Source organism: Trichosurus vulpecula, chromosome 8 (genome assembly GCF_011100635.1).
Source record: "Trichosurus vulpecula isolate mTriVul1 chromosome 8, mTriVul1.pri, whole genome shotgun sequence".
Lineage (NCBI taxonomy): Eukaryota > Metazoa > Chordata > Mammalia > Diprotodontia > Phalangeridae > Trichosurus > Trichosurus vulpecula.
The window spans coordinates 139611891-139637639 of record NC_050580.1 but is presented as its reverse complement, the minus strand read 5'-3'; the positions used below and the strand labels follow the sequence as shown (position 1 = coordinate 139637639).

The 25749-nt window shown below is 39.2% G+C and overlaps 1 protein-coding gene across 3 annotated transcripts in view; it reads left to right on the top strand.

Moving 5' to 3' along the window:
• The window catches only part of PCSK6 (proprotein convertase subtilisin/kexin type 6), a 256959-nt gene that overhangs the window by 209835 nt on the left and 21375 nt on the right, over positions 1-25749 (top strand). Inside the window, exons 14-19 of one of the 3 annotated variants that reach the window (XM_036735030.1) lie at positions 1747-1926; positions 2064-2102; positions 9781-9883; positions 11983-12179; positions 13405-13492; positions 24466-24569. In XM_036735030.1, the coding sequence (XP_036590925.1) occupies positions 1747-1926; positions 2064-2102; positions 9781-9883; positions 11983-12179; positions 13405-13492; positions 24466-24569 (711 nt within the window). The remainder of the gene's footprint in view (positions 1-1746; positions 1927-2063; positions 2103-9780; positions 9884-11982; positions 12180-13404; positions 13493-24465; positions 24570-25749) is intronic. The other 2 variants (XM_036735031.1, XM_036735033.1) reach the window with 2 other exon arrangements.

Sequence of the window (25749 nt, the reverse complement as noted above, 5' to 3'; positions counted from 1 at the left end):
TCTCCCTGATAATTTAAGAGAGTAGAAAGGCATTCTTCAAGCCTCCTTTACTATTTCTTTTAGGAGAGAGATCCATATATGCTTTTAGCATAGATAGTCATAGTCATGACAGAAATATAAAAATGTTATATTTAATGCAAGTTTCTGCCCTCCATAACTACTTAAATGAGATCCTCAGTCCTTTGTCATCCTTCCTGGGCCCTGGAGAAAACTGCTTTCTACAAGTTATCGTGAGATGCTCAATTCTGGACTTTCCAGTGTTCTTGTCTCATAAGCTTCTCATGTTGTTTGCACCTTAATATTTTTACCCTACTCCCTTTCCATTATCTAACTAATTTCATATCTTATCTTCTAACTTCTCTTAAAAACTTGTCTTATCTTGTTTTTCTTTTCAAAACATACTGCTCTCTCATCTTTAGTCCTTCCAAATTTCTCTTCCCTGATTTAAATCTCTGACCTTCCTCGCAATTAAAAAATAAATAAATAACCTCCAACTCTACCCCAGAATTCCTCCTTCTTCTACTGTTTCTTCAGTTTAAAACCTTCTGCTTTTCCTCCATACAATCTTCTCTCACCATAGCCCAAGTAGAATGTAAATATCCTTCCCCCTAACAATTGCTGTGACTCAGTTATACTTAACCCCAACATTTCTTTGTATGGGTCATTTCCCAACTCCATATTTTGCTTCAGTGATAGCTGTTTCTTATACTGAACAGATTTGTTTTACCTGTTCAACAAAACAAAATTTCTTTTTACCTACATTTATCTTTACTCTCTGCTCCCACCTAGCAACTTTGTTTTGTAATCTTCCATAAAGTTTATGGTTTTTTTTTTTTCAAACTGAATCAAATCAGAAAACCTCCTGGGGCTGATGCTTTTTAATGTCTTGTTTATTTTGTGGCAATAGTACTACTTTGGGTAATAGTCTTGAAAAAAAAAGTGTACACCCAAACCACAGAACTAAATCCTGAACCCTGGGGAGGTTTCCTTTGTTTATCACACTGAAACCATAGCTGAAAATAAGAATCTAATTTTAGTGATGTCTTAGGACCAACTTATTTTACTCAAGTGTTTTGGGAGACATTTCTAAAGTATAGAAATTCATTTCTCTCAAATTATAGCTTATAAAACCCCATGGTTCTCTTTGCATAGTTATTATACTACTAACTTAATCACAGTTTATCATTCAAAACTTAAAACATTGAGATTTTTCCTTAGCTATTTTGAAATGTACCTTTAATTTGATCCTAAGGAATAGAGAGCAAATGAAGATTCGTGACAAATGAGTAGAAATTAATTTTGCTGAGTGTTTTTTTTACAGTGTTCCTCCCATTAATATGGTCTATGTTTCTATATTTCTTGGAAATGACTAATAGTTAATGGTGAGCCACATAAAAAGGCATTCAGAAAATCACATACTTTTAAATTATTTTGCTCACACATATTTTTATAACCTTTTCTATCTGTTGAGAAGCTCAATGGCCAGGCCTTTATAGCAGCTTCAGTGCGGTAGGTTCAGATCTGAGGAGCTTTTATTCATATTCGCTATTCTGGGAGAAAGCAGCGATGGAGAACAATTTACATTTTCCTTCATTGTTATTATTATTAATGCTTTAAGGTTTATGAAGGACTTGTGTGATCAGCTAGAAAGCAAGCTGCAATTTAAAGAAAACGAGCAATGTTGCAGCCACAGATTAGTTGTGTGCTTCCTGGTTGTATGTACAATGACTTTTTCCTACCTTTCAGGGAAGTTGAAAGAATGGAGCCTTATTTTATATGGGACGGCTGAGCACCCTTACAATACATTTAGCTCCCATCAGTCTCGGTCAAGGATGCTGGAGATTTCAACACCAGAGCTTGAACCATCCAAAGCTGCTTTGTTTCATAAACAAGTGGAGGCCACAGAAGATGAGGAAGATTATTCAGGTAAAAGCTTAAGGAGGAGAGGCCTTTTAAGTGACTGTAGCTTAAAACGTGGGGACTATTCCCACGAAGGGTGGGTGGTATAATTTTGCTTTCTTTTTTCTTGGAAATAATAATAATGATAATTTGCACTTACACAGCTCCTTCCATCCAAGGCTCTCCTAATATTTTACAGACAAGTAAGTATTCTGCAAACAAGTAAGTACTTTCCAACCTTTCCCAGATGGGGAGATTGAGATATGATAGCCCCATAGCATATTCATTGTTACCCTCTTTCCTTCCAAGGATCCTATTTTCATTTTTAACTTCAGTAATTCCATTCCCATGTGTGTTCCTTAATGCCCTTTAGTGCACTTCCTTTGAGAGAACCATCAACTGTCTATGTATCTTGTATATACGTAGTTATTTACATATCTCCCCCCATTAGAATGAGAGTTCCCTGCAGACAGGAACTGTGTTTGTTTGGTGGTTTTTTGTATTCACGGCTCTTAGCATTGTGCCTGGAACATAGTAAGCACGTAATAAATGCTTATTCACTGACTTTCACTTTCAAAATGAATTCAATCCTTAAAGCCTCACTGAAGAGGTATATATGGCTTGAACCAATTTGCCATAAGAAAGTTTTTTATTAAGACAGAGGAATAATGAAAGGAGCGGGATTTTATTGGATTCAGCCATAGCCTTACAGAAGAGCTAATAAAAGATTGATTGTGAGCCCTGGAAGGATCAGGTCAACAGATATTGATGCTATACAAGGAAAGACTTATAAACATTTTACAGAATGTTATAGAAAATGCCTTCTGCTGATACTTTGCTCTGGCCATACTAGTAAAAATATTTTCAGCACCGTTTAGATTTGATTGTGTCCCTGACTTTAAACTACTGTGTTGGTGCCAGAGATAATCAGTTTTGAGGTCAGATGTATAACTAGTATATGAGGGGGAAAGGGAATTCACACTTTGATATGAAGGTTTCAGTTGTTTACATTTAATCACAGTCTTAGGTCTAGTTCTAGTAGACAGGTAATGGATATGATGCATAAAATCTTGAGAACGCTCTTTTTGTTTAATGGAACTAATTCTATGCCCTCTGCCTTTAAGAGAAACTAGGTTGCCCTAATTTTGCAGATTTTCCTTAGATAAATATTATGAATGCTTGATAAATTATGGAAGATATTTAAGCATATTGATGTTTAAATTATGCAATATCTTTCTGAAAAATAACAAGATGGAGAATTCAAACCTCTGTGAATGATTTGCATTCTGGCTTCAGCTGGTACCCATCAAGCATAAATTACTGTTGACTCAGTTTTAAAATTTCACCTACCCTTCCTTTAACACAGCATTGCATTATGCATTCCCTGATCTACTGTGCATTTCTTTCTCTGTGGTTTATAAGTTATGGCAAGAATAAATAATTACTAATGAGTGACTGATTCTCCCCCAAAATTTACTTCTGAATTTGGCTTTATACACTGTATTTGCATTATAATACCATCCTTGAGAATTCTTATCTTGAAACTGGCTTTTATTGAGGTACTTGTAGTTCTTCAGTAACTAAACTCCTTTGAATGGTGACCAAAACAATTCTACCATATTTTCAAATCCTACTCCGTACTGTTGTGGTGAAGTTTGGATGCAGTTTTCACGGAAAATATCTTTTTATTGTTATGTGAAGGTTTAGAAGCATCCTTGTAAATTATCTCAAATTTCTAATTAGGCAGCTTACCTTGATAAAGGATAAAAGCAAAGTCTATTTACAGAATGATCAGGAACTACCAAGATGCCTCAACATAGCCCAGAAAAAAAGAGAAATTGATCAGTTAACCAGTCAGCAATATTATTGTGATGCCGTGGTGTAGAGAGCACTATAATTAAGTGCTGGGGGAAGTTACAAAGGAAGAAGGTGGATTTTTGAGGAACTTTCAAATTAATGAGGGAAAGAAGATAAATATAAGTGAATACAAACTAGAACACGAATGGCAAATGTCTTCACACACTCAGCCAATTATAGAAGCTCAACAAAGAAAGATAAACAAATGCTTAAGGATTGGTGAGCTATGGGAGTAACCTGAGCCAGGTGCTTTTTATCATGGAAGACTTTATGAAGGAGGTAAATCTTAATATTTAAAAACTTGAGTTGTTTTTATTCAGTGAATAAAGCCTTGCTCTATGTTGGTTAATAAGCATTTATCAGACATCCTCAGGCTCCAAAGAAGATTTTTGTTTTTACCTGAGGTAAACAGTTTGGTATGTAGGGTGGTAAAATTATTAGGATAAGCCACAAATTCTTCTCCTTTACATTGTACTGGGTGTCCCTAAAGTCTGGACACATAGGCAAAAATATGTATTTTGAAATATTTGGAATATTAACAAACCTTAGCCCCCTTGACTTCTTTTTCTGGGGTACGCTAAAGGAGAAGGTGTACTCAGTGAAAATCACAGATGCAACACACCTGATTGAACGCATAAAGAGCGAATGTGCTAAAATTGATGGCAATGTGGAGTTACTGCATCGAGTTCAAGTGAGTCTTGCAAAGCGCATCAACCTTTGCATCACAAATGATGGAAATCATATTGAAGATGTTATTTGCTAATATTCCAATTAAATAAAATGTTGAAAATTTCATTCATTTCATTTCTGGAAAATACACATTTTTGCCTATGTGTCCAGACTTTAGGAACACTCTGTACAGTATAAACTCTAGCCTTAAACAGAAATTTCAAAACTTCTTTATGTGACCTTGTCTCTGCAACCTTCCTTCTCTCTTATACTCTAAAATATGCTCTCTGACACTCCCCCCCCCTCCCCATGTAATAGACATTTCATTTGTAGGTTAAAGAATTTCAGGGGATTATCTCTTGCTTCTATCTCCCTTCCTCCTTCATTCCCTCTCAAACCTCTGTCCTAGTTAAGATTGAGGAAAAGAGGTCATTTTTATAAAACAAAATCATTCCCTAAGCACTCTAAATGGGGGCGGGGGCGCGTTTCAAGGAGAAGCAGGCCCAGAATATGGCTGTTTCTCATCTCTGTCAATACTGCTGCCGCAGTGATGGTCTATGATGCTGAAAAATGTAGACAAATGGCCAAAGAATGCATAGAATGAGCTCAGTAATCTACGCAAATGTGTTTTCCAATCCACCCACGAACTGGAAACAATTGCACAATGAAACAGGGATTTGAATTAAAGGCATTTTCAAATGATAGCACCACAAATTGGCTCAAAGTGATATTGAACAAGTAAAGAATAAAATCTCTTATAGTGAGTGAAATTAGAATCAGTCCCAAAGCAATCTGAAACTGTATAAAAGTTAAGTGGGAGGGGGGAGTCAAATAAATGATAAACATTGGAAATTTCAGGGAGAACTGAAGATAACATAAAATGTCTACCTGTCTCAACCAGAAACCTTGATGGTAAAGGCTGGAGGAGGGGGGCAGGGAAAAGAGAAGAATAACAACATATAGAGATTTCTCCAGGGACAAAAATGTTATGAAGAAAAAAAAGGTTTAGGATGGGAATTTAGGAAGGAAAGAACTCATGATGGAGAATTTGGAAAATCAACAATGTTAAACCTTAAGGGAAAGAGAGAAAATATACATGTGTAGTACATCAAGATCTGGAAACTTTTTAAAGATGATGTAAAAAATAAGGACTTTGTTTTCCAAGGCAAAATGGTTCATTATTGGCTGGATAAAATGGGGACATTTTTCTTTCCTCACATTCCCCTGGGAAATTTCTGCCTCCTTTCTGTGTCTGCATTAACTTCTCCCCTAACAGCTAAAAATAATAGTTTGCATTTATAGAGTGTTTTCCCTCCTAAAACTTAAAGGCCTTAATAATGTACTATTTAGCTTCTCTTCATATCCCCATGGAATCCCTATGAGTCAGGTATGTGTATATAAACTTCCAATAAGGGATGGGGGAGGAAAAATATCCTATCAAAACTGGCTTAAAGACCATGCCTGGTAGGCTGACAGCCTGCAGCTTTGTCAAACCAGAAGAAGAGAATTTCATGTCATCTACAGAAAGTAGTATAGTCTAAGTGTTTTTAGGAGTTTAAAACTGGTGACAATCTCTGTTCCACTCAGAGAGTGGAAGAAGAAACAGTTGCTAGGAGTTTTCAGAGGACAGTTGATCTCTTCTTAAATTTCATCACTCATAATCCCAACAGTGTGAAATTTTGAGACAGTCTGTCCAGGATACCAACAATCATAAGAACAGCAGTATTTATTAAGCACCTGCTGCATGCAGAACCTTGTGCTAAGCACTAGAAAGATACAAAGGTAAGCTCAAGGATCTTATAGTCTAATAGGGGGACGCTAACAGAGGTAGCTATAATCAAATACATTAGTATAACAAAACAGTACTCTATAGAGTTTGAGGGGAAAATACTTGCTAATGGAAGGGATTAGGGAAGGCCTCATGGAGGAGGTAGCATTTAAAGAAAGGATGAGTACTACTCTATCTTTGCCAAGAAAACCCCAAATGGGGTCATGAAAACTCAGACATGACTTAAAACAACTCTCAAAGGATAATTTTTGAATGGAAGTCTGAGTTATTCCTTCCAATTGGCTGACCCTTGAAACTAATTAAGAAAAACTCAATGCTATAGCATTCTACGTGGCTTTGTTGCCTGTGAAAAGTTAATCAATACTGTGACAATGAATAGAATCTCAGTCAAAAGGGACCCAACCCATACCTGAACAGTTATCCCCTTTACATAATCTCTCAGAAGTTAGCATCCAATTACCTCTTTTAATTAGCTCATTCCATTTTTGGATAGATGTGGTTGTTAAGAAGTTTTTCCTTACTTCATGCCAAATCCTGCCTCTTAGCAAACCACTACTATTCCTCCTGGTTTAGCCTCTGGGGTCACGGAGAACAAGTCTAGTTTTTCTTGTAACCCTTCAGATACTTGAAGACAGCTTATTGTTGGGAGTTTTTCATCCTGGGTTTTTTGAGAGCTCAGGAAGAATCTTAGTCACCAGGATGTCCAAATTACCCAAGGTCAAGTAAAGTGAGTAGCCAAAAATGGAAGGAAAAGACATTTATTAGTGCACTAAGGAAGACTGCTCACTGATGGCAGCTTCAACTTTTTAGAGTACAGATTGGGTTTTTATAACATTTTAGGCTTTCTTGGAGTACACAGCCAATCAACAGCATTCTGCCCCAGAAAAGAACTGGGGGATGTGTGCAAGCTTTGGAGGTCACAGTAGTAGTTGTAAAGGTCAGGTTTGTTCTGCAGCCAAATTCATTTCTCTATGGTTAGTCTTATCAGAATTCCCCACTTTGGCAGACAATCTCTAATATAGTAGAGGTATCCTTTTAAAATAGAATCATTCTTCTTCCTGTTTTTGCCAATGAGAGAAATAAAGCATAAGAGGTGACTTTATCTGGAGAGAGCATGTTTTCCCCAAACTCACTGTACCCATATTCATCCTCCTGCACACTAACATGTCACCACTGAGTTTCTTCATCTCTAGGATCAGCATCTCTAAGTTCCTTTGGCCAATTCTTAGTCTCCAGTCCTCTCACCATCCTGGTCGCCTTATTCTGCAGCTTGTTAATGTCCTTCCTAAATGTGGTACCTGGAAATGCATACAATACCACCAATCTGATCTGACCCCTATCACTACCATTGCCTTCTTCCTCCAAGACACTATATCTTTTAGTGAAGCCCAAGATCAATTTAGCTTTCTTGGCCACCATGTCCAATGTTCACTCACATTGAGCTTGTAGTCCACTACAACCCGCAGAACTTTCGTAAAATCACGAAGTTCAAAGGGCATGAAAAGTCAGCACACCCAGCCCCTTCTTCTATGCAAGACCACACCCAAACTATACCAAACAAATGAAAACCCATCCTATTTTTATAAGGCAATTTCATAACCTCCCTCGTTAAATCATTCTCTGTTGGTAAAGCTTTCCTTCCACGGACACTCCTGCCTCTGCATGCCTTTGCCCATGCTATTTTCCCTGCCTTGAGATCTCACACTCCTCCCTGTTTCTCTGAATCTCCCCCTCTATCCTTCACACTCCAGCACAAGTCCCGCCTTTTCTGGGAAAACTTCGTAGACTGCTCCAGTCCACAACGCTCTGTCCTTCTGAATTCCTATAGCACTTATTATCCATCCTCTTTCATATACATGCTTACCTATACATACGTATACGTATATATTTGTGTGTACAGACAGATATCTAGATAGCATTCCAGTATATCTGAAAAAAAAATCCCGAACAGGATCACAGTCAGATGTGACTGAAAAACAGCCTCAGCAAGAATATACATACACATACACATATAATACATGTACATCATATCTACATATGTGTATACGCACATATTTGTATGTGCATAGGTGTATTTATATTATATATGTATGTATGTGTTCAGTCCAGGCCTATGATTTCATTGGGAGAGCAAGATGAGGAAAATGTTCTTTGACTTAAAATCTTAGAGAATTTCCCAGGACATAGAGATATTATGTGACTTGTCCAAGCTCACACAGAGAGTACGTTCCAAGAGCAAAACTTGAACACAGGTCTTTTATGACCCCCGGGTCGGTACTATATCCACTATGCCACATCTCACTTTTTCATATGCTGCCTTTTATTGTTTGTTCTGTGTGTTAGTCTAAAGGTCCTCAGAAGGAAGGGTACAAATACTTCTTTTATATTTCTCGAAATTCTTTGGTGCCTTGGACATAGTGGGTGATTAGTATTTGGTGATCATGGGTTGACTTAATTAGATAATTCTTGAAGCTTTTACACCAAGCTTATACTGATCTATAAAATGGGGATAATAAAAGCACCTACCTCCCAGGATTTTTGTGAGGATCCAATGCTTAGCCTGTGTAAAGCATTTCGGAAAGCCTTAAATTGCTATATTAATGCTATTGTTATTGTCATTAATATTATTATTCTCCTGCTTTAAGTTTTCAGCTTTCTTCTGTAATTAGTGGTGACAAAAGCGACTGGTCACCCTGAATTTTTCACATATATGAATAGTTTTATTAAGTCAACCTCCCCCGCCCCCCACCCGCCCAGCATTCTATTTTACAGGTTAAATAATTCTCGCTCCTTCATTGTTCCTCGTAATTTTTTAATTCCATAATTATTTTGATTACATTCCCATGAAACCCTGTCCAAGGCATTCTCTTAAACTGGGTTCTCAGAATACAACAAAGGACTCTAGCTGAGGTCCAGCTAAGATAACAAGAGGGTTACCTCCTGTTTTAAAAGGATAAAATTTTGAGCCAGAAGGCACCTTCAAGATGTCTAATGTGAACTCTCTTGTTTTACTGAGGCTGAACTGGAGTATGATCCTGGGTTCACAGATTCAGAGCTAGAAGGGGCCTTGGAGGCAACTCCCTGATTTTACAGATAAGAAAACTCTGGCCTAGAGAGGTTACGTAATTTGCCCAAGGTCCCTTAGGTAGTCAGTACCAGAGCTGGGTTTTGACCCCTGCCTCTCTGATTCCAAATACAGCATACTTTATATTGAATTCCCTGTATTTTTTTTTTTGCTTTTTAATGTTGAACTCATTTATTTCAGGTATCATGAATAGTTGGTAGCAGAGACAAAATTTGAGCCCAAAATTTAACCTTCAAGCTCCAAATCCAGTCTTCTTTTTACAATACCTTTGTTAAAATTTCTGTACTTATAGTTTCGCCTTTTAATGTAAACATTAAGAGTCATGATGGTGCATCGGTTTCTATGTATACAAAAAAGGGACCAGATTAGGCATTTTCTCATTATCTTGGACCTTTGATGTCAGGGTTGGATATTCTTCATGAAGTTGTTTCATTGATAGAAATCATCTCTTTAAATGAAAGAAAATACTTATTTCTTTAAGGTGTTTGTCATCCAGAGTGTGGCGACAAAGGGTGTGATGGACCAAAAGCTGACCAGTGCTTGAACTGTATCCATTATAGTCTCGGAAGTATCAAAACTGGCAGGTAATGAATGAGAAATGCCTTCTTTATTTTTCAGGTTCAGCACTGTAGAATCATAAATCCAAAGTAGGCATAAGAAGATGACCAGTTCTACTGGTGCCCAACCTTACATACTCCCTACAGTAGATCCTGAACAGTGCTGACTCTGGTGTTCAAATACTGGGTTCAGATCCTATCTCTGACACTGAACCTAGTCCTATGACCTTGCACAAGTCATTTAATCTCCCTCGTTCTCAGTGTCTTCATTTATAAAAAGTGGAATTGGCCTAGATGACTTCTGAGGTCCCTTCCAGCTCAAGAGTTAATATCTTGTAACCCTGCTTCAGAATAATCATGAATCACGACAGTTAAAATCATCACGAATGAGTGTCCAATAACGTGATGGGCTTTCCACAGGGTCTGGCTCAACAACATCTCTTGAAAATGCTGCAGGAGAAATAGTGCCACACCCTAAAAGCTTGTCCTTTTATTTTCCTTAAGGAATAAGAGGGAAAGCTTAATTACATTTGGAAAGTACCCAGGCTGAAGACGACAAATGTAGAGTGAGAATAAAGTTTAATATTCTCTTGGTCTTAATTAGTCCACTGCCCACAAAATGGAAATTAACCAGGGGCTAACTGCTTTGGGAATGTATACAAGTAACATTCAAGGACCAAAAAAAAAAATACCCAAAAGTCTAAAAATTATCACAAAATAATAGATTTAGAGCTGTGACCAGAGGTCTCAGACACTGGTACAATCCATAAAACTCCTATGTGGCCAGAACCAGATTAAAATGTAATTGGCTGATGTTTAATAAAATAAAAATACAATATAATGTAGATATCATTAATTTGTAGTTTTTAAGGAAATATGCAGCCTGCAGAGTTCCATTTCTATTTGAGTTTGACACCACTAATGTAGACACAGAATCTTAGATCTCTATGACCTCAGAGGTCATCTAGTCCAAGTCCTTCATTTTACAGATAAGGAAAATCATACATAGGGAGGTTAAGGACTTGCCTAAAAGTCCCCACAGGTAGTAACTGGCAAAGTCAGAATTCAAACCCAGGTCATTTGTCCCAATAACCAGTACTCTACACTATAGCATCCTGTCTGTATAAACTGGAAAATAATTATTTATTTGACAGATCAGAGCCTATATTCTTTATTTTTCTGAATTCTAGTTTCAGAAATTAAATTTTTACTTTAAAAAATGTGATTTTTACTAGACTTACCATACTAGTGGGAATACAGCTACCATGTAAAAGTTCACTTGTGTCCTCTTAGCTCCGATAGCTATAGGTAGGATTCTTTCCCCTAGCAGCTGGAAAGGTTGGTAAATGACCTGTGGACCACAGATAGGTGCTTTTTATTGTTCTCTAGAATATACACTACACTTATTCTAATTATCAAGGGTTCTGTTAGTCTCTCCCTATTTCAGTGTCTTTCCTTCTCTCCTCTGTTTTCCTTCTTCTGTCTACATGTTCTATTCTGCTTTCACCAGGTGTAGCCTATATTCACCTAAGGGTGCTGGCCCAGCCTAGTCTCTTCACTACTGACCATCCCCTCTCCTCACTGGCTTCCACAGTTGGTCTTACTCAGGTCATCTGTTGACTTAATACGGTCAGCTGTCTGTGGTCGGTAGGCAAGACAATCAGAACTCCAATAACTGGTGCATCTTCCCAAGCAATATGCCCCTGAAATAAAACTCCAGTGTATCTTTCCATTTAGTAAATTCAGGGGATAGGAAATGGAAAATTTCTTCCTATTGTAAGAATTGCCTTTATTGATCTGTACAAGAAATAACCTCAGTTGATTAAGAAAAAAGTCACCAAGAACTTCTACTTGGATTTTTTAAAATCTGTCTTCCAACTGTGCTTTGCCAATGTAATCACAATTTGTTTTCAAAATTCATTTATGGGTCTCTAATTTATAAAAGATTATACTAGTACCTGATTGATGCTATTGAGTTTTTTCAAAAACACATAATTCCCTTTCCTTGTAAAAGAATTTCCTGTTTCCATATATACCCCAGTGTGCCAATGTTAAAAGTATAGAATGCCTTAGTTGTGCTATACCCAGTGCTGTTGGGGTACTTATTGAGTCTTCCTCTTTCCCAGGAAATGTGTGAATATTTGCCCCTTGGGATACTTCGGTGATTCTATATCAAAGAGGTGTCGAAGGTGTAGTAGGGGATGTGAGACCTGCATAGGCAGGAGTCAGAATCAGTGCCTATCCTGCCGACGTGGCTTTTACTACCATCAGGAATTGAACACCTGTGTGACTCTGTGTCCAGCTGGCTTTTATGAGGATGAAAGTAAGTGTGATCGTCTTTAAGTTTATAGAAGACATGATTGTCCACAAGGAGTTAAGAATGCTGAATTGACTCTTAACTATTCAGGGGCTGATCATCCTCCATGCCTGGGTCTTCCAAGCCCCTTGCTAACTTCTCACTATTCATCCTCAGGAAGAAGGGAGAGGTTGTCAAACTCAAATTAGCTGAATATTACATGCTAACAGTACATGCACCCAGGGAAAGAGGTTTGAACTAAAACTAAAATGAGGTTTTTGTGTAATCCACAGACTTAATATGTACCAAGCTAATGGCCACTGGTGAAAGACAAATTAGTAGATCAGAAATGAACAGAATAAAAGTTATTTAAGTTCTTACTAAGTGCTAGATATTGTGCTACCTACTGGGAATGCAAATACATTTTTCCCTTTTTGAAAGGGAAAAATCAAGTCTTACAGTTGGAAAATTTTAATTTAGCCTAACTTAAGTGGGATGGGAAGGAAAGGGATTATAGCAACTACTGTGTGCCAGGCATTGTGTTAAGCACTTTACAAATATATCTCATCTGATCCTCACAACAACCTTGAGAAATAGGTGCTGTTATTATCCCTATTTTAGAGTTTTATCCCTATATCTAGAGTTGAGGAAACTGAGGCAGAGGTCAAGCGACTTGCCAGGGTCACATAGCTGTGTCTGAGGCCAGATTTGAACTTAGGTCTTCCTAACTCTAGGCCTAGTTCTTTATCCATTGTGCTCCCTAGCTGCCTAAAGGACTGACCAATAGGTTCCTTGACCTCACATCTATTTAGCTTTTTATATGGTCTCAGGTTATTCTATCATGGGATCATAAATTTAGAGCTCATAGGGACCTGAGAATCCAGCCCCTTCATTTCACAAACAAGAAAGTTGAGGTTCAGAGAGGTTAAATTTTTGCCCAGGATCACACAACTATTAAGTGTCTGAGATGAGATTGAAACCCAGGTTTTCTTGACTCCAAGCCCATTGGAATATGTTCTCCAATACCGTGCCTTTTTATTTTATTAGCATATTGCCTATTTCTGGAAGTTGCTAATCTATGAATAGTTTTCCCATCGTGGCTTTGAAACTTTGGAAGATTTTGTTGTTGTTTTTAGACACTTTTGCTTATGCAGACTTCATTTACATTCTTTTCTACCATTTCTTTCCTTCTGCATATACTCTTCTGCCCCCAAATCTCTTACCCCCTTCTCTGTTTTCTTCTTTTGCACAGGTCAGAAATATTGCTTTAAATGTCATCCAAACTGTAAAAAGTGTGTTGATGAACCAGAAAAATGTACCATATGCAAAGAAGGATTCAGGTAAAACACTGGCTTTGAGGATACAAAAACTGGTTTCAAACCTGAGGATTTCAGTGGTTTTCACTATTTTTAGTTTCTATCATTTAATTTCTCATGTTTATTCATTAGTTCATAAAGTTACGGTTCCAGCAACCCCAAACTAATTCAATGTAAGAATTCTTGGTCCATTTAAATTCATGCTTTCATTATAGGATTATTGTGGAGATTTTTAAGAGTAGGAGTTAAATGAAATGAGTTAAAACAATGGAATTTTTAAATGAATTTGAGGAATCAGTAAAATTAGTTCCATATCATAGCATAATATAGTGCTTGGTGGTGAAAGAGGTGAGAAGTAGTGACGGGAACCAAGCTCCTGTCCTTTTGAGTGATTTAATTTCCTCCCACTATCACTACTCAGTCCTGAGCAAACCACTTCAGAGCCTCAAATCCTTCTTTTCCTTTCCCTATCTCTTCTCTCTCTCTCCTTTTTGTCTCTTTCTCCTTCTTTGTGTTCTCCTTTCCCAAATGTCCTCATCCTCCAAAGGAATCAATGGGGGAGGATAATAAGGGTTTAAGTGGGAGGAAAGGTGTCCCAGTTCCTTTTTCTTTCTCCAAGATCAAACATAGCTTCATAAAGAAATGATTGGGTACAAACTTTCTTTAAAATTATACTAAAAACCACTAGCGATTTTGTTTTACTTGAAATAACCTTCCAAAGAGTTGCTTAGCTAACTAACATAAGTATTCATTTTTTGTTTGTTCCTCAAAAAAACCTCAAAGCATTATATAAGAATATTTTTGAAAAAATTTAAGAATGATTGCTGTTGCAAATATTCCAACTATAAAAATTATCAATTATAAATGAAATTGCTAAAAATATTTGGAAGAAGTGTTGTCCTTATTAAAAGGAGTAGGCAGTCACCCAGGTAGTATTTGGGGAGCAATGGTAAATGTTGGCTTCCCTACACTCAAAATATCTCCCCACCTGCATGTCAAGGTGCCTACAATCCTGCTATCAGGAATTCATTGCTTTTCCAAGTGGTCTTTTTTTTTTAAAAATGGAATTACTACTTCCAGGAAATAACAGGTTCAATCACTAACATTTTAGATGTGAATTAGTTTATTCTATTACTTTTTTCCTAACAGAATAAACTGGGTTGGTAGACAGGGATACCCAGCAGCCCTGGATATCTTGGGAGGAAAACAGGGAAAGAATAGTGAAAGGAGATTAAAAAAAAAAGTAGGGGAAAAGGCACTAGAGATACCAAAGATAAACTTCATTTACTTCATAATTTGAAAGGCCTGATCCTACTAGGAACAGTCCATAGAGTTTCAAGCAATAATCTAGTTCTGCAGGGAAACTTAGGGTTTAAGTGCTTTGCCCAAGGTCACACAAGTAGTAACTAATAGTGCCAGTATTTAAGCCTCCATCGTCAGACTCCAAATCTGGTGTTATTTCCACTGTACCCAGACAAGCTCTGTAGTAGGGGTTCTTCAGGGGTGTGTGTGTGTGTGTGTGTGTGTGTGTGTGTGTGTGTGTGTGTGTGTGTAGTGGACCCCTTGGGGAGTCTGATGAAACTTATGGATCCCTTTTCAGAATAATGGCTTGAAATCCATAAAATAAAATACAAAGGATTACAAAGGAAACTAAAGGTTATTGAAAATAAAGATGTAATCTTTTTCTCATCCAAGGTAGCAGACCACCCCCCCGCCCCGAGCTCTATCCACAGACCCCTTGGGGTTAAAAACTCCTTTATATCATTCACCTAACTATAGCAAAGTCAGACAAGAAGGATGAACAGAGAAGAAAGAGAACACAAAACAGAGAGAGGGGAAGGCGAGGTGATAGAAAAAAAATCAGAAAAAATTGGCTGATTCAACTAGTAAAAGCAAATAATCCAAGGATTTGATTGTGTTCTATATCTGTCCTAAAACCATGACCAAGAAGCTAGAGAGAGAGAGAGAGGGAGAGGGAGAGGGAGAGGGAGAGGGAGAGGGAGAGGGAGAGAGAGAGAGAGAGAGAGAGAGAGAGAGAGAGAGAGAGAGAGAGAGAGAGAGAGAGGGAGAGAGAGAGAGTCTCTCTCTCACTCTCTGAAGCCTATTTCCTAAATTGGTAACTGAAGAAGGCAGGGTGGCTTCTGAAATGTTATAAATCAATCCTGCCAATTTCTTAACACTGCTCTGTTAGGAGAAATGCTGAAATGACTGGGAGCATCCTGGTGACCTTGTATCCAGTTCTGAAGGTATATTTGAGAAAGGTTAAGTTAAATGTTCAATTCCTTGCATTTTGTAGTAGGAAGAAAGTAGCCTCTTTAACAATAGCTACTTTCCAAAAAAAAAAAAATATAGAAACACCAGTGCTGGAGATGACAGACTTTTCAGAAAGAAGAGTAAAAATTGAAAACATTGTCAGCTATAATCCACAGAAAGCTTTTATTGTACAATATCCTTTTTAAGCTATGACTTCAAATCATCCCTGTCATGTTAAAGCAGTTAGAGACCCAGCAGTAGCTGCTTCCCCTAGACTGTCTGGCTCTTCAGGAGACTAAATTGTAAGAAATGTTACATGTGGGAATGTTAGTTATTAAAGGCATGATTTAACTGCCAGTCACAATGACCCCATGCTACGACAAGGAAAAGACCTCTTGTGTTCTTGCTTAAAATACTTGCCATCGCTGGCACACAAACATGTTGTTGCAGAGTGGCTTTTTAATCCCAAGAAGTCACAAAAACTCCTTGATGTTAAATACAAGTACCTAGACTTGACATATTCCCGAGTGATATCTTTACATGTTCAGCTGCAACAGTTAGCAGTAGCACAATAATCCTGGGCACTGAAGCAGCAGGGGAAATATTAATGTCAAGATCGTAAGTCACGCACCAGAGTAAAAAAGATATTAACAAAATCGTGCGAAAATTATAACTCTGTCAATGAACTTACCTATTTTAGTCCACAGAACCATAAGTCAGTCATAGGATCATGATTCCTATGGTGTCACTGCTTGGGAGAGGGACATTTGGGGACAAAACATTTTAAAAGAAATTATGCTTAGATCTCTGTCTTCAGACAAATATGACTGGAAGTAATGGGACTTCTCAAGTGGACATTCAACAAATATTTATTAAGTATTTGCCGAGGAGGTGTGCGCTGGGGGAGGTACAAAATGTCAATGTGACCAGGTCCTGCCCTTGTAGAGTGTGCTGCATAGTATAGGGAAAAGACGCCTATAAAGATATACACTATTGGGGGGCAGGGCGTGCAATCAGAACTATAATTTCATCAATGCAGGGATCTGTTATTGTAGAAAATTCCTGAACCAATGCAAATCAGCAACTCCTAGTGTTAAAAAGTTCTCTGGGGGCGTGGCTTGCTCACAGTCACACAGCTAGAATGTGTCAAAGACAGAACTTGAACCTAGACTGTAAGGCCAGCCCTCTATTTACTATACATTACACAATATTACATCAAAAATATATCGGAGAAGTACCAAACAAGATAGCATGTGAAATCCAATCATCTGCTGGAGAAAATTGTTACCAAATGGGGAAATCAGGAGGGACTTCTCAAAGGAGGTGGCCTTTGAGTTGGATATCAAAGGAATTCAGCAAGTGAAGCGGGTTGGGGTGGGGAGAACATCAACAGCATTGAGAACAATATCAACAAAGGCATAGATAGGAAAGAATTGGACATGTGTATAGGGCAGAATAGTCTAATTTATCTTGGAATGTAGCAATATACAGTTGAAAAGGTGGGGTGGCACCAAATGGTACAGCAAAGGAGTTCATAACCAGATTTATGCATAAGAAAAATTATTCTGGCAGTAATAATGAAGGATGGATTAGAGAGGGCAATGTTAGGAAGCTACTGCAACAGTCTAAGTGGGTGGTAATGAATGAGAGCTTCTAAGAGGGTGGTGGCAATGGAAATAGGAAGTAGGAAACATATGCAAGAGGTGTTACAAAGGCTTAGTAACTGAGTGGATTCCAGATAAAGGAGAAGGGGAGGAGTTAAAGATATGCCCTGGGTTTTGAACCTGGGAGATTGGTTGAAGGATTCTGGAACTGACTGAAAAACAACAGTAAAGGATACACATGTTGGGGGTGGGAAAGAGATAATAAATGTGATTTGGGGCATGTTGAGTTTGAGGTATGGGGGAAAGGGAGGGTACCCAGAAGAGATGACTCATCTGGAGCTTTAAGATAGAGGTCAGGACTAGAGGTACAGGCTTGAGACCACCTGCACAGAGGTGATAATTGAAGCCACAGGGCTTAATGAAATGTCCAAGGAAGAGAATAAAGAAGGAAAGGGGAAGAGAATAAAGAAGGAAAAAAGAACAGAGAACAGAAAAATGCCTACCTAAGGGAGTTAGGAGGTGGACACGGGACCAGTAAAGAAGACGGGAGAATTAAAGAAGGGAAACATCTCAGAGTGTGGTGTCTCTGAAGGAGAGGGGGGATGAGAAAGGAATATTAGCAACAGCAGCAGAATGTGGACTAAACAAAGGCCATCGAATCACTCTACTGGGAAATCATTAGTGACCTTTGAGCATGCAGTTTCAATAGAGGAGGTGGAAGCCTGATTGCAAGTGCTTGAGGATAGAGTGGGTGCTGAGGGGTGGGGAACCTATGGCCTCGAGGCTGCATGTGGCCCTCTAGGTCCTCAAGTGCAACCCTGTGACTGAATTTAAAATCAAAGGGCCACACTTGAGGACCAGAGGGCCACATGCAGCCTTGAGGCTGCGGGTTCCCCACCCGTGGGATACATTAGGGTAGACTTTTTTTTTTTCAAGAAGGTTCCCAGAAAAGGAAAATGAATCAACAAACACACACTTATTAAGTGCTTACTCTGGGCCTAAACAGGCAGCTGGGTGGGTCCGTGGATAAGCGCTGGACCTGGAGTCAGGAAGACCTGAGTTCAAATTTAGCCTCAGACACCTACTAGCTGTGACCTTGGGCAAGTCATCACCTCTGCCTTAACCCACTGGCGAAGGAAATGGCAAACCACACCAGTATCTTTGCCAAGAAAACCCCATAAACAGTCTGGTCCATGGAGTCCTGAAGAGTCAGACATGACTGAACAGAACTGTGCCTAAAGAGCTAGAGATACAACTACAAAAGCAAAGGCAACCTCTGTCCTCAAAGTACTTCATTTTACCGGAGTAAGACGGATGAGACTAAAAGATGGCCTTAAAGAGTCAAGTGAAGACTTTTTTTTTATCCCAAGGAGACAGAGCTGTGTGTATTTCTATGTACATTTTAGGCAGATGGGAATGAGTTAGTAAAGGAGAAGTTCGGATATATTTGTGAGGTGGAGGAGAAGGGAGAAACAGACAGTAAGTGTTAAAGCAAGGCCTAGGAAGAGATAGGAGGAAATAAAATGAAAAGTGGGGTACAAGTATTAGCCTTTATGAATGAATACTTCCTCCTACTCAATGACCAATGGGAAGGAGCAGAAAGTGGGAGACGAAATCGTGGCTCTGAATGGTCATGCGTTGGTAGGCATAACGGATATGAAGGCTGGCTAGAATAGCAGCTTTTCATCTTGTAGTTTCATCAATCTATTACAGAAGAGCTGAAGGACAATAGTAAATAGTACCTAGGTCAATGCCAGGTGTTCTCTGGACACTTTACTGTTTGATGGTAATTTGTAATGCTATTCGGGTATTGAGGAACATGTACTTATGGAACTACGTGCTTACTTTATTAGGATATAATATTTACAAAGTGATAAGACCCTTAGCTATCCTTTATCCTGGTAGATTGTAATGCAGTTTGGTGTCCTTTGGTTTTTAACGGGCCCTGAGCATTCAGGACAAATTCACAATGAAAAAATCATTGACTATCTTTGAAGCTTTTACAACTAATTGTTTAGTTAATATTTTTTCCAATCACGTGTAAAAACAATTTTTAACATTCTTTTTTTTAAATTTTGAGTTCCAAATTCTCTTCTCCCTCCCATCCCTTTCCCCTCCCAATGATGGCAAGCAATTTGATATAGGCTGTACATGTGCAGTCATACACAACACATTTCTACATTAGTCACGTTAACCACTAATTTCATAAGCATCCCAATCTCATTTTTTTTAGCCACCAGAAGTCTTTGAGTTCTTTCATTGTTCTGACTTTTCATCTACTGTATTGATGGCCACAAAAGATGACAAATCCAACATCAGAATCCCAGGTGGAAGAGAAGATTAAGGAATGCTAAAAACAGATCCTGATTTGTCATAGCCTTCCACTCAATTCAGCAAACACTGACACAGATTCCACTATAAAAGGCACCGTAGGGAGTGGATCAGATGTGTCCACTCAGGTGAAAGGTCCTTGAGGGCATTCAGTCAGTCACTGAGCATTCATTTATTAAGGCTTACTCAGACATTTTTTTCCTATGTTACTTGTTCTCTGTGGTATCTGTTTTGGCAGAAGTATGTAGATAGGCACACCGCTAAGCTCTGGGGATACAAAAAGATTCAAAAAGCAGAGTAGCCCCAGCTCTTGATGAGCTTGCATTCTAATGGGGGAAATATCAATCAATCAACTAAGGATGTACACGATATGTACGGAATACATGGAAGGTGATCTGAAAAGAGAAGGCACTAGCAGCTGGGGGGACTAGGGAAGGCCTCTTGCATAAGATGGCCTTTAAGGAGTCCAGGAATGCTGAGACAGAGGTGAAGGAGAGCATTCCAGGTATGGAGGACAGCCCTAGCAAAGCCATGGAGATGGAAGACAGTGAGTCTGAGGAACTCCAGGTCAGCCTGTTTGAAGACATTCAGTGACAGTGAACTTACTGCCTTCTACAGTAGCACATTCCACTTTTGGACAGCTGAGTGGTGCAGGGCCTGGTGTCAGGAAGTTCACATCTAACCTCAGATACTGACTAGCTGGGTGACCCTGGGCAAATCACTTTACCCTGTTTGCCTCAGTTTCCTCATCTGTAAAATGAGCTGGAGAAGCAAATGGCAAACCACTCCAGTGTCTTTGCCAAGAACACCCCAAATGGGGTCATGAAAAGTCAGAATGACTGAACAACAACAAAATTTTAGGAAGTTGTCACTTATATCAGATGTAAATAAACCTCCCTACAAATCCTACCCATTGATCCTAGTTCTTAACTCTTTGGGCCAAGCTTGAATAAACCTAATCTTCCATCACCAGGATTTGGGCAGGGAAGGAAGGAATAAGTTTTAAATCAGGATCCAGGGCCTGCTATCTCTGGAAGCACCCAAATCCAAATGGCTGACATAGAGCAAGATGTCAGGGCCAGGAGTGGAGACTGCGAGGGTAGTAATCTACAGAGAATGTCAGAAAACAGATGATCTGTCTGACTCAACTAGTTTCTCCAAAGCTTTATCTGTTTATGGTAATGGTATACATTCCCTTGCACTGTCAGCTTAATGTAGTCATCTTTGGTTTCCTAAATTGCTATTCAATTTCCCCTTTTATCTAATCTGCTTTTTTTTTTTAACAAGGTATTTCTTCCATAACCATATGCTAGGCATGAATCCAATCCAGCAAGTCTTAGTGATACCAATAAGAGCAAAATTACCCTGCTGCATTTGGACATCTTATCTTGTTATTACCTATATTCTCTGCATTTTTGTGTAGATATTGGAGGTCATGAGTTTTATTACTGCTCTTCTTGAATATTGTCTTCTTTGAATCAGGTCTCTCCACAGACATTTTTTTCCTATGTTACTTGTTCTCCACGGTATCTATTTTGGCAGAAGTATGTAGATAGTTTTCACAGACCACCCCCCCCCCCCGGCCAACCCCGTTCCCAATTTTCATCTTAAAGTCTTGTTGATCAAAATCATGTCTCTGCAAAAATGTATTTTTACAAGCCCTCATTAGACTCACTTCATCTCCCGCCAAGATCTCATCATTACCATGTTGTTAGCCATAATCTAGAAATCCAAAATACAGTTTTCAAATATCTTTCCAGCCTGTGATGGAAGTTTTGAGAGTGAAAATCTGTCCTTTTTGATGGAATCCCCCACCTTCAATCAGAAGCAATGATTAAAAAACAGAAACAGAGTGACACCTAGGCCCCTAAGGTCTTCAATTTCCTGACCAGAGTTTCATGGTAACTAGAAATGCTTTCTAGGTTATTCTGACAGTATTATTTGTTCCCATGTGAATCAAAAGTAGTCAGTGGTTATCAAGTTTGACAAGTCTCTGGACTCATGCCTGAATATGTGCTTCAGGAAGACAGAATATTTCCCTGTTCTTCATGTCAGTTTGACAGATGGCAACTTGGATAACCCTTAGCCAGAAATCACCATCCACCATTGTGGAATACAGGAAAGAGTTGACTGGATTTGAGATCAGAAGACCTGAGTTTGAATCCTGGCTCTGCCCTCATGGTCTTGGGAAATCACTTAACCCCGGTGGTTCTCCATTTCCTCAAGTATAAGTTGAGGAAATCTAATGAGATGACTTCTGATGTCCTTTCTGGCTACTAGATTTGATCATATAAATATCGAGTGGCCTCTCCTGGCAGCATTGTTATCATTCTTTGGAGCTTAAGACATTGCTTCCTTCTCAGAGAGTCCAGCTCTGTCCATCATAGGAAGAGGAAAGAAAGGGAACAAGTATTTATTAGGCACCTGCCATGTGCTAGTGAGAGTAGTTCCAAGAAGCTATAGCACAGGCAGTAGCCGTACCCTGGTAAAACCATCTCAGCAGGGGGGCTAAACCAGGTTAAGGGTAACTGACAGGCCTCAAACCCATCAGTGAGTTAGGGGGTGTCTACCTCAAGCTCATGAAGAACAGGAAGATGAGAACAATTTGTTCCAATGGCCATGAAGGCAGCCAAAGCAGGTGCCATGGAGGCTTAGAACTTGGTCAGACATTAAAGAGGCCAAGGTCATCCACTGCATCTCAGGCCATTGCCAGTCATCTTGACTTCTGCCACTGGATTTTGATGACTCTGGAAGAAAGAGTGAGGCTGATGCCTTTGTACGACTCTGTCTCAATTAAATCCAATTCGTGCTTGAGTCAGGATGTCACCCCATGTTGTCATTGGTCCTCTTCTAAGATGAAGGATGAGAAACAACTATGTGCTAAGAGCTTCTCAAATCTAATCTCATGTGATTCTCACAACAATCCTGTGAGGTAGGTGCTTTCATTATCCCCATTTTAAAGTAGAAGAAACTTAGGCAGAGGTTAAGTGACTTGCCAAGGGCCACACAGCTAGTAAATGTCTAAGGTCAAATTTGAATTCAGGTCTTCCTGACCCCAGGCCCAGCGCTCTATCCACTGTACCACCTAACTGCCCCAGCCCCTCTTCTTAGAGGAAGAGCTTCAGAATGATTTCCTAGCTCCAAGCACTAAGCCTGGAGAGAAGAAGGCCTGAGTTCAATCCTGCCTCAGACACATAGTAGCTGTGTGACCTTAGGCAAGTCACCTAACCTCTGCCTCAGTTTCCTCAACTGTTAAGCAGGGATAATAAACAGAACCTACCTCCCAGGGTTGTTGTGAGGATCAAATAAGAAAACAGGCACAGTGCCTGACACATAGCAGATAAATGCTTGTCTCCTCCCTTCCTTCTACCAGAGGTTAGAAAGTCTTTCTTTGTTCCCTTTTCTATGCCATATTCTTCTACCTTTCAAACTTCTGACACAGGGTAGGATGTCCTCTCTGCCTTTTTAATTTAATTTAAATTTTTTAAATTTGTTTTTCCTCTTTGTTTCTGCTTTGAAATATATTCCTTTCTTTCAAGGAACACTTCCTTCTTCATAAACTAGAGGGAAAAGGGTCCCACTCTCTCTACAAGTGGAGAGACCAGCCTGCATTTTTTCATACACATATAGCTATTGCTTGGCACTAGCAGATACACAAATAAAGCATACTCTTTTCAGGATAACCAGAAAATTTCACTTCTCCTCCATCCTGGCTTGATCTGAGATCCTCCCTTCTCTTTCTCTTGCTGCTAGGCCTTGTGGTAATTTTTTTGACTTTTAGGCCTGGTCTGCACCTGACATTGGGTCCCTTTCTAAAATGAGCCTATATTGTAATAGCACCAGGATCCTCTGTCCCCTTGCAAGTCCTAAAGAGTAGGCTCTCTGACCTGGAGGAAGGTCCTGGGGTTGTCCTAGGCCATGGTTCCCAAACCTAACTGGGACATGACTAAAAGTGACCTCTGGGAATGAATTGGTGTTTAAGTGAATACAGTCGTCCTAAAAACAGGCACTAACTTAGTATAGTTATATTATCATTTCCACCCCTTAATGATACCACCTCTATTCCATAAATGCTAAAATGGAATTCATGGCTCAGAAGCAAGGGATGACCACTTCAGTTGAGCTAGAAATACACGAGAATGTTTGAGTCTTCTGTCTTTGTGATTATGGTTAAAGTTTAGGAAAAGCTGGTTAAAAGAGATTATCAGAAACCAATAGAAGAAATGGTTGCTGGAACTTAGCTTTAGAAGCCTCGGCCACCCCCAGCCTTTCAATAGATAATGCGTTGGTTCAGCCTTGGGAAAGTTTAGAAAGTGACATCCCTGTTGTAGAGGAGTTGTAGAAAGTTTACCAGAGCCAAGATGCTTTGCCTATTGGCATTCCTTAAAGCATCACTGGTTCAGAGCTGGAAGGGAGTTTGGAGGTCATCTGATCCAACCACTTCATTTTACAGGTGAAGAAACTAAGGCCCAGAAAATGTAAATGATTTGCCCAGGTTTATCCAAGCAGTATTGCGGAGCTGGGAGCTGAACCAAGGTCCTCTGAGTACAAATCCCTCACTATTCCCACTGAACCACAAGCTTTTGGTTAGAACAGGCACTGGGCATGAGGACTGCCAACTCAGACTTGGCCACTGACCCAGTTTATGATAGCATCTCGTCTTTCATTGTCTCTAAATTGTTAAGTGAGAAAAATAGATGTTTGTGAAGAACTTTAATTTCCTCCCAATGAAAGATGTTTGAGGGCAAAACATAATTGTGTTAGACTTTGGTATAAATGTTAAATTCTGTCCTTTGTTCCCTTCAACAGTCTAGCAGGAGGTAGCTGCATTCTAGACTGTGCACCAGGCACATATTTCAATTCCGAGTTGATCAAATGTGAGAAGTGCCATTCTACCTGTCAAACATGTGTAGGTAAGTTAATTATCTGCAAGCAGGCTTTTATTTCATTGCAATCAACAGTAATAAACTCAATTAGCAGCAGGTAAATAGCCTTACTATGTGAAATTGGAAAAAAAAAGTAGTGGTTCATGAACTTCAACATTTATTGTCGCTTTAAGACACAAAGGTACACTTTGAGCTGCCCTGCCTGGCCTTCCAAGCATTTTAAACCAAACCAAGCAGTGTCTGTTTCCCATCTGTGAAATGAATGCTAAGTGCTAATGAGCCTATCTTCCCTTGAAGCTCCCTACTTGACACTGAATGCAGTTAATAACTAAATGGCTTTGACTTCAGAATGTCTCTTTTAAAGATTGAGAGGACTTAAAGGCATTTGGGGATTATGACAGTGAATGCGATGGCTTTCTGAAACCTAACCTCCATTTTCTTTATGTGTTTTCCCTTTGAACATCTTGTTCCAATAGCCACAGTTCTATAGATTTTTTATGTTAAAATTATCTTTCCAAAAAATTGAGTAGCATATTTATGATAGCACAGATATCTACTAGATTCATTTTTATGTTAAATAGTTGGCAAACTCTCATCCTTTATCTGCAATCCTATTCTGATGGCTCATTATGGTGTAAAACTCACCCTGGGTTCCCAACAGCCCTTGCCAGGAGAACACAAAATCTATGAAGCTCTAGCTATTCAATCCAACATAATATTAAGTGCCTACTGTTTACAAGGCACTGCCTAGATGCTGAGGATCCAAAGACAAAAATGAAACAGTCCCCGCTCTCAAGTAGTTTACTATATTTCTCTACATAGCATGTACAGGAATTAGTAGATACAAGGCAGTTTGAGGTAGAAGAGAGAATTAAAGGCTAGAGGGAATCACAAAGGACATGACAGACATCTGGTGAAAATTCTCTTTGAACTCAAGATGAAGAGGGAGCACTCTCCAGGCATAGGGGATGACTTCTACAGAAGTGCAGGGGCAGCAGTTGGAATACGGGTTCTGGGAACAGCTGGTAGACATGTTTGACTGGAATACAGAGTACATGGGGGGACAGCTAGGTGGTGCAGTGCATAGAATGCCAGCCCTGGAGTCAGGAGGACCTGAGTTCAAGTCCAACCTCAGACATTAGCTATGCCTGGGCAAGTCACTTAACCCCAATTGCCTCCCTTCCACCAAAAAAAAAAAAAGAGTACA